The following is a 13,366-nucleotide window of genomic DNA, read 5'->3' as shown; positions in this document are numbered from 1 at the left end:
AACTGGAGGAAAAATCCAGGGGCAAAATTGTCCGCCCACTGGTCATCCACAGTACCACTTCACTGAGTTTTAGTATATAAAGATATAATTTTTGAGTTTTAGTATATAAAGATATAATTTTCCCTTGGTTGGAGTGGGTTTGGAGGAAAATTTTGGAAGGTAATTTGACTTTTAGCCCACCGAGTTGGTCTTAGAAGTTTGGTATATATTAGATTTAATTAGTACATTAATTAAAAGTGTAGAATAGCAGTTCGATCAAATCTCTAAAAAGCCTTGCATGTAAATTAATTAAAAGTGTAGAATAGCAGTTTGATTAAAAGTGTAGAATAGCAGTTTGCTCAAGGCACCGCCGCCGAGGTCAAGCAGTCCAGGAGGCAGTGGAGGAAAATTGCTGCTCAAGGCGGCACGCCTGATACGCAGGACCACCAGAAGATGGAGATCACTACTGAGGTCACCTCTTATACGCCCGAAGACGTCGAGGAGTATCGGCTACGGAGGGGAATCCGTGTTGTAGGCTGGGATGATATTCCAAACCCTATCAGGGCCTTCGATGACACTGGGTTTCCGGGTACCTATGTTTATTTTTTTCTTGTATTAAACAAATTGCTTTGTCATACAATATAACAAACATACATGTCCATGTGAATGTATATACATATATGTATTGAATTCTTCAATTCTCTTGACCATTGCAGAAAATGTTGTACAAGAATTTTCAAAAGCTGGATTTGTTAGACCTACACCAATTCAAGCTCAAGTATGGCCAATGGATTTGGAGGACCATGACCTCATTGGTATTGCTCAACCAGGATCTGGGAAGATGCTAGCGTATCTGATCCCTGCAATTCTCCATGTAAACTCCCTGCCAAAACGATGTGAGTATTATATATGTTAGTTATCCTTAAGATAATCAAATCCAAAGCTCTTTGAATCATATATTTGGTTATATATATATATATATATGAATCAGGAATAAAGTTTTCCATTTTATAATTTTCCTTCAGCTCGTGGTGGAGATGGCCCAATAGTATTGATTTTGACTCCCACAATTCAACGCGCTGAACAAATCCAACAGGAGGGTGCTAAATTTGCTGCAGCTTACAACATTAAAGTCTTATCGGGCTTGCACCTGCTAAAACGTGAAAATTATGGTCAGACTTGTGGTAGGTGGTGGCGGTGGCGGTGAACTACATTTTACTATCTATTGCTACTGTTTTGCTACTGTGACTGAATTTTCATGTGTCGGACGTTTGCTACTTGTTTTTCTGTTATAGGCTTTGGTTATGGTAACGTGCAATTTTGTGTAGGTGGTGATTTTAAGGGGATTTCTTGTTTGAGTATACAGTTATTCTACTTATTGATTGCATTTAATATTTTGGCTCAGGAGGTGGGATTTTAATCGACACACTTAGTAGCTTGCTTGTTTTGTTAAAGAGCAAAAGTACGAACTTGAAAAGCGTCACATACCTTGTGTTGGATGGTGCTGATTGGATGCTATCAGACACGCATGAGTCTCAAATACGAAATATATTATCTGAGGTTTGACATGTTACCCTTACTTGGTTCTTCATACCTGCAGTGCTATGTTTTCAACGTCAAACTCTTGAAAAGCTGGAAAACATTATTGGATTCCATTAAAGGGGTCAGATGAACTCTTTAGCATGTTTAAATTCCCTTACACACACGTGTGTGAGTGTGCGCGCGTGTTTATATATCAAGATTTATCTTCAGTTGAAATTGTCATTGCTATCTGTGGGTTTGTTGAATACAGATTCGCTCAGACTGTCAAAAATCATTCTGGAGTACTGGCTGGCCAGAAGAGGTTGATAAACGGGCAAAGCTATTCCTTCACAACGCTTGCAAAGTAATATATCTTACAAATTTTTTTCCACACATATTCGTTTTTAATTATTGTTAGTGGATGAAATTGGTAGTCACATAATGTCCTTTTAATTCTATCTTGTGATTGCAATAGTACTCTTGGCGAATTTTCTCATGTGCAATACCCAATACATGTTTGATATTAATCTTCGGATGTTCAACAGGTTCAAATAGTTTCTCCAGATCTGAAAGTGACACCTCCGGTTGACCAAATTGTTTACGTCCTTACTGAAGATCAGAAATATAACAAGTAGGGGACATTCTAATGGTTGACTCCGTGCAGTTTGTTTGAGGTTATATATATCTCTGATTTATTTCAAATTTTCAGGTTGGTCGCGCTGCTATATGGTATATCGGATGGCAGCAGAGTAGTGATATTCATGGATACAAAGAAAGGACGTGAATCACACGATCAGATCGCCCTGCAGCTTTGCACGGCCGGCCTGCCCGCAGCCTCGTTTCATGAAAACAAAAGTCAAGCTGAAAGGATCGGTATTGCCTCTGAGTTTCAAGCTGGCAAGGTCCCTATAATGATTGCAACAGATGTAGCTGCTCGTGTTCTAGGTATTAATAGAATTTCTCTTAGTTTGTGAAAGACTTGAAATGAACTCTTTTTTGGTTGTGCCTCAACAGTTGCATCTATTATTACTATTATAATTTTATTTAGAAAGAAATTTACGTTCTTCAATCTCATCACAGTTGAATGCTTTATTTGATTTACGAGTCGACATCCCCCCTTCCAAAATCATGTCCTGTTAGTAACCTAGTGTTTGTTTGTTTACAGTGGGGGTTGAGGTGTGTCAACCTGGCAAATTTTTGTTGAATGCGTTTATCCTGTGAAATGACTAGAAGCCTTGTTTCTAATCATCTGTTTTATGCTTAATTTGCAGATCTGAAGGATGTGAAATATGTTATCAATTACGACTTTCCAGGATCCCTTGATGATTATGTTTACCGCATTGACCGTTTTGGAAGTGCTGCAGCAGAAGGAACAGCATACACATTCTTTACAACTGCTAATGCTGGATGCGCAAAGGAACTTACCATCTTACTCAAGAAAGCTGGACAGTATGTTAGTTCTGAATTGGAACAACTGGGGCGTGATGTAACATATCCAGGTCAGTAACTACAAACACTAGGGTAAATAATGTTGTACACACAATGTCATATACACACGCGATGGGCTATGATGCACGGATACTTCTGTTTGGTCACTTATACCGTATTTGATACTTGATCGGATATTATACTTGCCTGATACTCTCGGATACTCATCCAACACGTATCCTGGTTGATGGACACGAATTTGACATGATGGATACACGTATCCGGCTTTTAGGATACATTTACACTTTCAAAAATGGTAATGAGGAGGAGAAAATTAATAAGAGACATCTATAATTGAAAGTTGCTGAATACAAAGAGTTTCCCTCAAATTAAAACCATGAATACGACTCTCACACTTCTTATACAGTATAAAGATGATTAGATTTCGAACTTTTCTTCTCTAACAACTTAAATGTACTTGAATTTGAATGATGAATTATGTTGTAAAATTATATTTTTGTTGCTATATACAATTTTATTTGCCGTATCCATAGCTTATTGTATCTTAATTTTTAGACATTTTCCGTATTGTCATGTCGTGTCGTATCGCCGTATCCATATCCATCCTTTATAGGCGATGGGTAAATTATTCAGTTTCAGGTTCAGTTATGGTTACTGTGGTATCTACCTAGAACCCTTACCCGAAACGAAACTGTTTTCATTTTTTAATGAAAGAATATAAACATTTATTATATGGAGAACTGGTTATAAATAATCATGTATTAAAAAATTTGGAAGTTCATGCTGGTAATTATATGCATTATATCATTACTAATATAAGTAATATGCTTATCAATTATCAGTAGTATAATTATTTTCTTGGTAACAAATATTTAAAAATATTTGTTATATGCATATATATCAATTTTATTAGTATTAGTAGTCTATTTAATCTCATTTTATTTAAAATCCACTATCTAATTAGTATCTAATAAATATAAAAATACCATAATGGGGAAAACTGTTACCCAATGAAAAATCTGTTATCTGATGGGTTGGGTTACGCGATAACCCATTAAGGGATTCTACGGTTTTGTGTTCGGAAAAAATAAACGATTTTGGGTATGGGGATGTGTGTCATCAAAACCCGATCCACCCCGTTGCCCTCCGGTCCTACGAACACCCTGTATACTAGATGCTTTAATGTGATTTCTTAGGGTATTATATAAATTTTGTTGCTTTGATCTCACATCTCTTGTCGCCATTCTTCATTTAAGCCTAAAACTTGTTTAGCTGCCCTACTCCAATGTTGATGGTTGGTAATTTTTTTTTTTTTATGGTTTATGATTCGGGATTGCAAACATATTGTTAATCTTCGACTTCCGATTATTTATTTATTTGGGTATGATTGATGGCGAAACATATTATCAAGATTTATTACTTTTCAAATTCATTTCTTTTTTGGATTTATGATATGGGTATGAATTGATGTCTTCCAGGAACCTACATACCTCGGACGTGGCGCTGGAAGGCTAACAACAAAATGGTATATGTGAATATGTGTGCACGCGCTGCTTGGCTGCAGCTTACTTTACCGTGCATTTGCATATAAGAACATTAAATAATGGCATGCACCATCTGTGCTAATACATAGTGTAATACACATTTGCATTTGCATATAGGACCATAAAGTAAGGTGTATATGTTGCTAACTTTGTTCCGCTTGCCTTTATTTAAACAGACTGGATATGGTCATTTCTCTCCTATGTATCTGCCTTTCCCCAGTACTGAAAAACATGCACGTTACGCCCTGGAGGAAATCAGGAAAATAAAGGTTGTGATCTGAATTTGTAATAGCTGCTGCTCTATTTCTTACGTTAGCATGTTCTGTTTTACGAGTAATCTTTCATAGCGCACTTGTTTTACTATAATATTCTGCATGGCTTTCTTTTTTAGGGGCTCCAAGCGCATTTTGTGAGAGTGGTGGAGGCATACGAATTCTCCACCTTGTGTTTTTTTGTTAGCATGACTTATCTAACTTTTGAGGCCGCTGACCCCGCGACTTACGAAAAGAAGCTTTACCAAGCAATAGTTGTTAAGGCGAGTGGCAAAAAGGATTTGATGTTGTTTGGTATGGTCAATTCTGATGGCCGTTTGTCAAAAATGCATGACATCAGAGAGGGAGTCGAATATCCAAGTAAGTATCAGCTGCCTGAAGCGCTTAAAATTTAGAGAACTTTCAAATTAGTGATATCTGGGGTTCTTAATTAATTATCATGCATTTCATTTGTCAGTCTATAGTATCTGGCGAGAAGACGATGAAGATGATGAGGACGATGAAGTAGAGGAAGATGACGATGAAGACGATGAAGACGATGATGAATGATGGGGCACGAGTCTCATTGACAATAAGCGGTAAATTTGATGTTTTATTATGTTTGCGATTTTATTTTTGAAACTTTATAATAAAGAAGAGTACTTATCTGCACTGATGTGTATCATAAATATAATGATTTGCAGGCAACTGTTATTGCAATGATTAAGAATTTAAGAGAATGGAAGAAGCCGGCCGGGGCCGGGCTACTGCAGGCTAGGGCAATCTAACATGACTCTAGATATTGATTAGGCTTGTTTTGGAGACCGTAAATTACGTAATATGTGGTTGTGTTTGGATATGAGAGTTGGAAAACCCTAAGCTAACTAATTTCGACGTTGATATCAAAACTGGGTGTCAATGGTTGCGTCATTTGCTATGTCGCGTTTGCACAAAGGTAATCCGAATCAAAATGTAGAATTAGTTCTGATGTGGAATACGTCCATGTCTAACGAACATTGAGAATCAAAAAGTTGACGGGACTCACTCGAATTTTAGAATTCGTCTCCATAATTTGGAGGAATTGGAGTTCCTATGTTTAACTGGTATTTAAATTCTTGGTTTTTTGGAGAATCGGAATGGATTTTTTTCCCTATTATACCCTTCATTTATTTCTAAAGGGATCATTTTAGTTCCGGTCTCTAGCTGACCTAATTGTTAAAATGAATTTGTTTAAATAGTTTGATTGAAGTTCCTAAAATCATTTAAGAAAATTAACTCCTGCATTTATACATTTAATATCCCATTATGAAATTTAAACAAATTCAAATAATATTTTTATAATATAATAATTACTTACAAATCAATAATACAATAATATTGTCCTTCGTATAGTTATTGACATACCTCGATCCAGAATGTCTATTAAGACTCTGAATTGAGCTGAGCTAGCCGATACCTGAAAGGTGACGAAACCATAAAATGTAGTGATGTGGAAAATGTGAATAAATTTAAATCTCTGGTGGACCAAATTGTTTACGTGATCAGAAATATAACAAGTAGGGGACATTCTAATGGTTGGCCCCGTGCAGTTTGTTTGAGGTTATATACATCTCTGATTATTTCCAAATTTTCAGGTTGGTTGCGCTGCTAGATGGTATATTGGATGGCAGCAGAATAGTGATATTCATGGATACAAAGAAAGGATGTGAATCACATGATCAGATCGCCCTGCAGCTTTGCACGGACGGTCAGCACGCAGTCTCGTTTCATGAAAACAAAAGTCAAGCGGAAAGGGTCGGTATTGCCTCTGAGTTTCAAGCTGGCAAGATCCCCATAATGATTGCAACAGATGTAGCCACTAGTGTTCTAGGTATCAATAGAATTTCTCTTAGTTTGTGAAAGACTCGAAATGAACACTTTTTTGGTTGTGCCTCAACAGTTGCATCTATTATTACTTTTATAATTTTATTTAGAAAGAAATTTACGTTCTTCAATCTTGTCACAGTTGAAGGCTTTATTTGATTTACTAGTCGACATCCCCCTTTCCAAAATCATGTAGTAACTTACAATGGCGTAGCCACCCACAAGGCTAAGGTAGGCTGTAGTCCAGGGAGGTTTTCTGTAAGAGTAGTGTTATCCATGCACTTATTTTTACTTCTCACACACCCCTTCCAATTTTCGGTTGTTCGAATCGAATGAGTTGGAGATGATCACTAACAGAAAATTAATAAAGCTGTGTTGGAAGTAAAAAATGAGTTTGTAAATAGAACTATTCTTTTGTAAAATCATGTTTATAGCTTACTCAATTTCAATAGAGATTATTATTTAATGTATATTTTATAGAGGATAGGCAATAAATAATCCATTTTATGCTAAAAATTATAAATTAGTTCTATCTACAATCCTTTTTTATCATATTATTTAAAGAAAAAGACCATTTACCCTATGTAATTTAGCCTTTGTGCTTCTTACTCAAGAAAAGAAAAATAATTTCTTTAATCCCACAATTAAATCTTTGTCTCCGCAATTCCTTAATTTCTATTGCGATTTTCCAATAAATGTCACCTTTGGTACTTTCTTAATCTCTATATTATTCTTGATTTAATTAGTAGGTTAATTATTTATATGGTCCAAGAATTTATCGGTTAGGGTTATGATTTTGAGAATAGTTTATATTATATTGTTGTTCTTTTATATTGATTATAATATAAGTTTATACAAACAAAAAATAAACATATGATTTTATAATACTATTGTCAATTAGCCCACCCAAGAAAAAAATCTTGGCTCCGCCCTTGGTAACCTAGGTTTTGTTTGTTTACTGTGGCCCTGTGGGGGTTGCAGGTGTGTCAACCTGGCAAATTTTTGTTGAATGCATTTATCCTGTGAAATGGCCAGAAGCCTTGTTTCTAATCATCTGTTTTATCTTAATTTCCAGATCTGAAGGATGTGAAATATGTTATCAATTACGACTTTCCAGGATCCCTTGATAATTATGTTTACCACATTGACCGTTTTGGAAGTGCTGCAGCAAAGGGAACAGCATACACATTCTTTACAACTGCTAATGCTGGATGCGCAAAGGAACTTACCATCTTACTCAAGAAAGCTGGACAGAATGTTAGTTCTGAATTGGAACAACTGTGGCGTGATGTAACATATCCAGGTCAGCGTTGGGTAAATTATTCGGTTTTAAGTTTAGTTATGGTTACTGTGGTATCTGCCTAGAACCCACCACCAAAACGAAACCGCTTTCATTTTTTAATAAAAGAATATTATTATATGGAGAACTGGTTATCAATAATCATGCATTATTAAGTTTGAAAGTCCGCTGGTAATTATATGCATTATACCATTAATATTATAAATTATATGCTTATCAATTATTAGTAGTATAAATATTTAATAATATTTGTTATATGCATTAATATTTTGGTTGTATTATTCATTATCTGCTCCAATGGCAGTTGGTTTAATATATATATCTTACACACACGCATGCAATAAACAAATGCATGCAATAAACAAGTGTTGTAAAGGTGGCGTGCAAGCTGCCCATGCTGCAACACATCTGAGCTTGGTGAGCTGGAACCATGTGGTAGCTGACAAGGAATATTGTACTGCATGTGCAGTATTCCTTCTGTCCCGGTTAGTGGGCATGTTCTCTCAACACTCCCCCTCAAGTTTGGAATGAATGTTGATTATTCCTAACTTGCAAAGCAAAGTCGTAAACCGGTATAAGCTCAGTGGCTTTGTGAAGATGTCGGCTGGTTGTTTCATGGTTGAGATGTGAGATGTCTCGATCATTCCACTTTGAACCCTTTCTCGTACAAGATGGCAGTCAATTTCTATGTGTTTGGTTCTTTCGTGAAAGACCGGATTCGAAGCGATGTGAAGTGCCGCTTGATTATCACAATATAACTTGACTGGATGTTTATGTTTGATACCCAAGTCTTGTATAACAGATTTCAACCAAGTGACTTCACAACAAGTTGCTGCCATTGAACGATACTCCGTCTCTGCACTAGAACGTGACACAGTATTTTGTTTCTTGCTTTTCTAGGAGATCAAGGATTCTCCAAGAAATACACAGTATCCGGTGGTAGAACGTCGTGTGTCTCGACATCTGGCCCAATCCGCATCACAAAAAGCATTCAATTGAATTGGACTTCTTGCAGAAAGAAAAATACCTTGCCCTGGTGTGTGCTTAACGTATCGTAAGACTCGCTGGGCTGCCTCCAAGTGTGGAGTTCGAGGCTTCTCCATAAATTGACTAAGAATATGGACAGCATACACCAAATCAGGGCGCGTGATTGTCAGGTAGATTAGTCTCCCAACAAGTCGTCGATAAGAGGAAGGATCAGTAACCCATTGTCCTTCGTCCTTTCTGAGTGATAGGTTTTGCTCCATAGGAGAGGTGGCTGGTTTTGCGCCAAGATGACCTGCATCCTCAAGTATTTCAAGGGCATATTTTCGTTGTGAGAGGGTGATCCCCTTGCTAGAGCGAGCAATTTCAATGCCCAAGAAATATCTTAATTGGCCAAGGTCTTTCAACTTGAATTGCTTCATAAGAAAAGACTTGGTATCTTCAATTGCTTGTATGTTATTTCCTGCCAAGATAATATCATCAACATAGACAAGGAGGGCAGTGAATTTACCATCATGGTTTCGGACGAACAATGAATAATCTGCCTTGGATTGTTGATAACCGGCCTTTCTAAGAGCACAAGAGAGTTTGATAAACCATTGACGAGAGGCTTGCTTAAGCCCATACAAAGATTTATGAAGTTTACAAACTCGTGTCTCCCCCTTTCGTCCGAAACCAGGAGGCAAGGACATGTAGACATCTTCTTCAAGATCACCATGGAGGAAAGCGTTATTAACATCAAGCTGATGGAGGTGCCATTGTTGGACCGAGGCAACAGCAAGGAGTAGACGAACTGTAGTCAATTTTGCAACCGGAGCAAAAGTTTCTCGATAGTCTAAGCCTTCAATTTGGCTATAACCTTTGGCAACCAAGCGTGCTTTATATCTCTCAATGGATCCATCGGATCGAAATTTGATTTTGTAAACCCATTTACATCTAACCGGCTTATTGCCAGGGGGCAATGGTTGCAGAGACCATGTCCTATTCGCAGCAAGGGCTGCCAGTTCTTCTTCCATAGCGAAACGTCAGTGAGGGTCGTGTATAGCCTGGGAGAATGAGCTGGGTTCTATGGCAGCTGAAATGGAAGTGGTGAAAGCACGATGTCGAGCAGATAAACAATCGTATGTGAGGACATCAGACAAAGGGTAAGGAGTACCTGGTACTTTGGTCAACGCCGAGTGAGATGAAGGGACGGACCGAGAATGGAGGTTGATGTCGATGTGATATTGTTGAAGATAACCAGGTGCATGAGTGGGTCGTTTAAGACGAGGTAGTGAGGTGGAAAGAAAAGGAGATGAAACCGAAACAGGACTCACCGGCGAAGAAGAGGATGGATCGATGGAATCCTGCTCCAGTAGAATGGACGGATGAATGATGGGATCATCATAGGCAGTATCTTGAGTATGTGGAAACACAAGTGGTGAAACTGCAGCAGAAGATGAAAAAGGGAACACATGTTCATGGAAAATAACATCACGGGAGATAAAGATTTTACCCGTGTGAAGGTCGTAAACTCGATATCCCTTTGTGCCATATGGATACCCAAGAAAAAGACACCGTGTGGCTCTTGCATCAAATTTTGTGGGACGATGGTGGTGGGTGGAAGAAAAACATAAGCAACCAAACACCCGCAAATGTGCATACGCTGGCTGTTTGTGGTGAAGTATTTCATAGGGTGATTTGCTTTGAAGAAGAGGAGTGGGAGTCCGATTTATGAGATAAGTGGCAGTAAGGATTGCATCACCCCAAAATTTCTTAGGAAGATGAGATTGAAAAAGTAAGGCTCTAGCAACATTGAGTAAGTGGCGGTGTTTGCGCTCTGCTACCCCGTTTTGTTGGGGAGTAGAGACACAACTTGTTTGATGGAGAATCCCCTTATCTGAAAAAAAAAATGGGTCATAGAAAATTCTGGACCGTTATCACTACGAAGAACCTTGACTCGTCTGGAAAATTGTGTTTCAACAAGGTGGATGAAAATGCTGAGATAAGATCGTGCATCTGATTTGTGATTCATTAAATAAACCCATGTGCATCTTGAGAAATCATCCACAATAGTTAAGAAATATTGTGCCCCTGTGATAGTGGGAACATGGTAACCTCCCCAAATGTCAACATGAATTAACTCAAAAGGAGCCTTTGTGGTGATAGAACTCAAAGGAAAAGGAGCACGTGTTTGTTTGGCTAATGGACAGATCAAACAATCATCAATGCTACAAAAATTCAAATTTTTAATGCAAGTAGAGAGATGCCGTAAGGTCTTGTTGGAAAGATGGCCAAGGCGTTGATGCCAAAGCTGAGAAGAAGAAGAGGCAACAATTGATGCTGAATTGCACCTGGTTTTCATCACATTATCAAGGTAGTAGAGTCCTTCTCGTTCAGTTCCCGTCCCAATCATCTTCCCCGATCGTTGGCCCTGAAGTAGACACATTTTATCAGTGAAGATGACAAAGCAAGATGAGGTATTAGTGAGTTTGCTGACAGAAATTAAATTCAGTTTAAATGATGGAACACAAAGCACGTTGTGAAGGGTGAGATCATTCGAGAGATGAACTGTGCCAATATGTGTGACATCGGCAAGTGCATGATTGGGTAAGTGCACTTGTCGATTGTATACCGGAACACTTGTGGTCATTAAGCTTGGTGAGCAGACCATGTGGTCTGTGGCACCTGTATCGAAAATCCAGTCCCTTCCCTTATTGAGAGCAGAAGCACAAAAGACTCTACCTGACAAGTTATTCATAGTAGAGGTGGTACCGACATGATTAGATGTGGAGTTGGATTGACTCTTATCAAGGAGTTCAAGCAGATTGTGATATTGCTCGGAAGTGAGGCTGTAGGACGAATGAGATCTTGCTGGAGGCGTTGGCTGGGTATCAACGTGATTAGCCTTGTAATTGGAACCCCTACGATCCTGATAATCTCCCCTATTGCTGTTGTCTTTCCCTTTTTTCAGTTTGCGGCATTGATCAATGGTGTGACCTCTCTAATTACAGTAGTCGCACTTGAGGTGTGCACGACAGGTATCTGAAGTGTGTCCAGTTGCATCACAACGACCACATTTTAGATGGGAATTTCTTGGAGAAAAATTCCTACCAGAGTTTCGCATGTTATCCCGCACGGCGAAAGCTGCGGTATCGGTGACTGAGGACCTTTCAGGAGCATGCATTGAAACTGTTCTTTGCTTCTCATCTTGAATAATAAGTGAGAAAGCTTTGTTGACAACAGGGAGGGGATCCATAAGTAAAAGTTGCCCACGAACCGCATTGTAGGATTCATTGAGGCCCATGAGAAACTTCATGGTTTTCTGACTTTGGTGAAACTGCATTAATTCTTTTGCAGCTCCACATGTACAGGTTGGGAGAGTGCACATGGCATCACGTTCATCCCAAAAACTTTTCAGTTTGGTATAATATGCACCAATGTTCAAATTTCCTTGAACACTTCTATGTATCTCTTGTTCAATATGGAAGAGATGTACACTGTTTGTGTGAGAGAAACGTTCCTTCAACTCATTCCAAATATCAGCTGCAACATTGTTGTAGATGACACTTGCTCCGATATCTTTCGAGACAGAGTTGAGCAGCCAGGATTTCACGAGGTTGTTGCAACGAGTCCACTGTTGGAATTCACTTGTGGATGCAGACTCGGGCCTTTTAATGGATCCATTGATGAATCCTTCCTTGTTCTTGGCATTGAGGGCCATGGCCATGGCTCGGCTCCAAGTGGAGTAATTTTCGTCATTCAAAAGGTGTGTGACGAGGATCGCTCAAGGCTGATCAGAGTGATGAAGATAAAGAGGATCGCTGGGATCTTCGTATTTGGTGTGTTTGCTGGAAGATTCAGTTGCCATGTCGGCAGGCAGTGTGCAGTGGCTGTGCTTGGCTGTGCTCTGCGGCTGTGCTTAATGGCTGTGACAGGAAGAGCAGCGACGATGGCTGTGTAGCAGCTTTGCGACGGCAAGGCAGCGAGTGTGCAGCTTGCAGTGCACTGGTTGCTGCAGTAACAAATGTCGCTGTTCACAGTATAGCAGCGGAAGAGTGAAGGCAGAGTAGAGCAAAGGAATGCCTGTGTGATAGGAGCATATTCATGCGACTTAAATGGCTTGTTCTCGTGCATTTACGTTATGTTTCTCTCGTTATTTTAGTCCTCTATGCTTCTTTTGTGTGTTTTCAGGTTCTAAGGGCCTAGGGAGCAAGAAAGTGCATTTTGAGGCCATTTGGAGCATTTTTGGGCATGGATTGGATAGCTTATCCATGGAGCCAAGAGGATGGACGAATTTGAAGGCCTTGTATTCACTTTGGACATAAAACAAAGGGCCTAGCCCATTCTCTCTTATTCTCTCCCTTATAGCCATGCAAAGAACCATCCATTCCATCAAAAACAATCCATCAATTCACATGCAAAACCACCATTAACACACATGCACCAAAACACTTTGCCGTGGGCACCATTCCACATTCCAGCTTTCCCTTTCA

The 13,366-nt window shown here is 38.9% G+C and overlaps 1 protein-coding gene and 1 pseudogene across 2 annotated transcripts; both read left to right on the top strand.

Annotated features, from left to right (window-relative positions):
• Positions 1-105: 105 nt before the first annotated feature.
• Positions 106-6,738, top strand: LOC137741502 (DEAD-box ATP-dependent RNA helicase 20). 2 transcript variants are annotated; one of them, XM_088679307.1, is made up of 13 exons: positions 106-568; positions 696-875; positions 1,005-1,163; positions 1,385-1,539; positions 1,772-1,864; positions 2,046-2,131; positions 2,210-2,445; positions 2,772-2,999; positions 4,428-4,474; positions 4,670-4,762; positions 4,885-5,125; positions 5,223-5,343; positions 5,449-5,652. In XM_088679307.1, the coding sequence occupies exons 1-12, from the start codon at positions 433-435 to the stop codon at positions 5,312-5,314; spliced, it is 1,746 nt and encodes a 581-aa protein (XP_088535433.1). In that variant the 5' UTR covers positions 106-432; the 3' UTR covers positions 5,315-5,343; positions 5,449-5,652. The 2 variants fall into 2 exon arrangements, with proteins under 2 accessions (XP_088535433.1, XP_088535434.1); XM_088679308.1 differs by lacking the exon at positions 5,449-5,652 and adding an exon at positions 6,379-6,738 and having other exon boundaries at positions 299-568.
• On the top strand, positions 6,431-7,972 carry LOC137743220 (DEAD-box ATP-dependent RNA helicase 20 pseudogene; annotated as a pseudogene).
• Positions 7,973-13,366: the final 5,394 nt, after the last annotated feature.

The sequence above is a fragment of the Pyrus communis genome, chromosome 11, assembly GCF_041283825.1.
Source record: "Pyrus communis isolate YQ-2024b chromosome 11, ASM4128382v1, whole genome shotgun sequence".
NCBI classification, from domain to species: Eukaryota; Viridiplantae; Streptophyta; class Magnoliopsida; order Rosales; family Rosaceae; genus Pyrus; species Pyrus communis.
This window is presented reverse-complemented; position numbering and strand designations above follow the sequence as displayed.

Bases quoted from the DNA above. Each gene is read 5' to 3' on its own strand.
- LOC137741502 (XM_088679308.1), top strand. From the start codon at position 433: ATGGAGATCACTACTGAGGTCACCTCTTATACGCCCGAAGACGTCGAG. The intron at 569-695 runs GTACCTATGTTT...TGACCATTGCAG, and splicing joins CGATGACACTGGGTTTCCGG to AAAATGTTGTACAAGAATTT. The intron at 1,164-1,384 runs GTAGGTGGTGGC...ATTTTGGCTCAG, and splicing joins AAATTATGGTCAGACTTGTG to GAGGTGGGATTTTAATCGAC.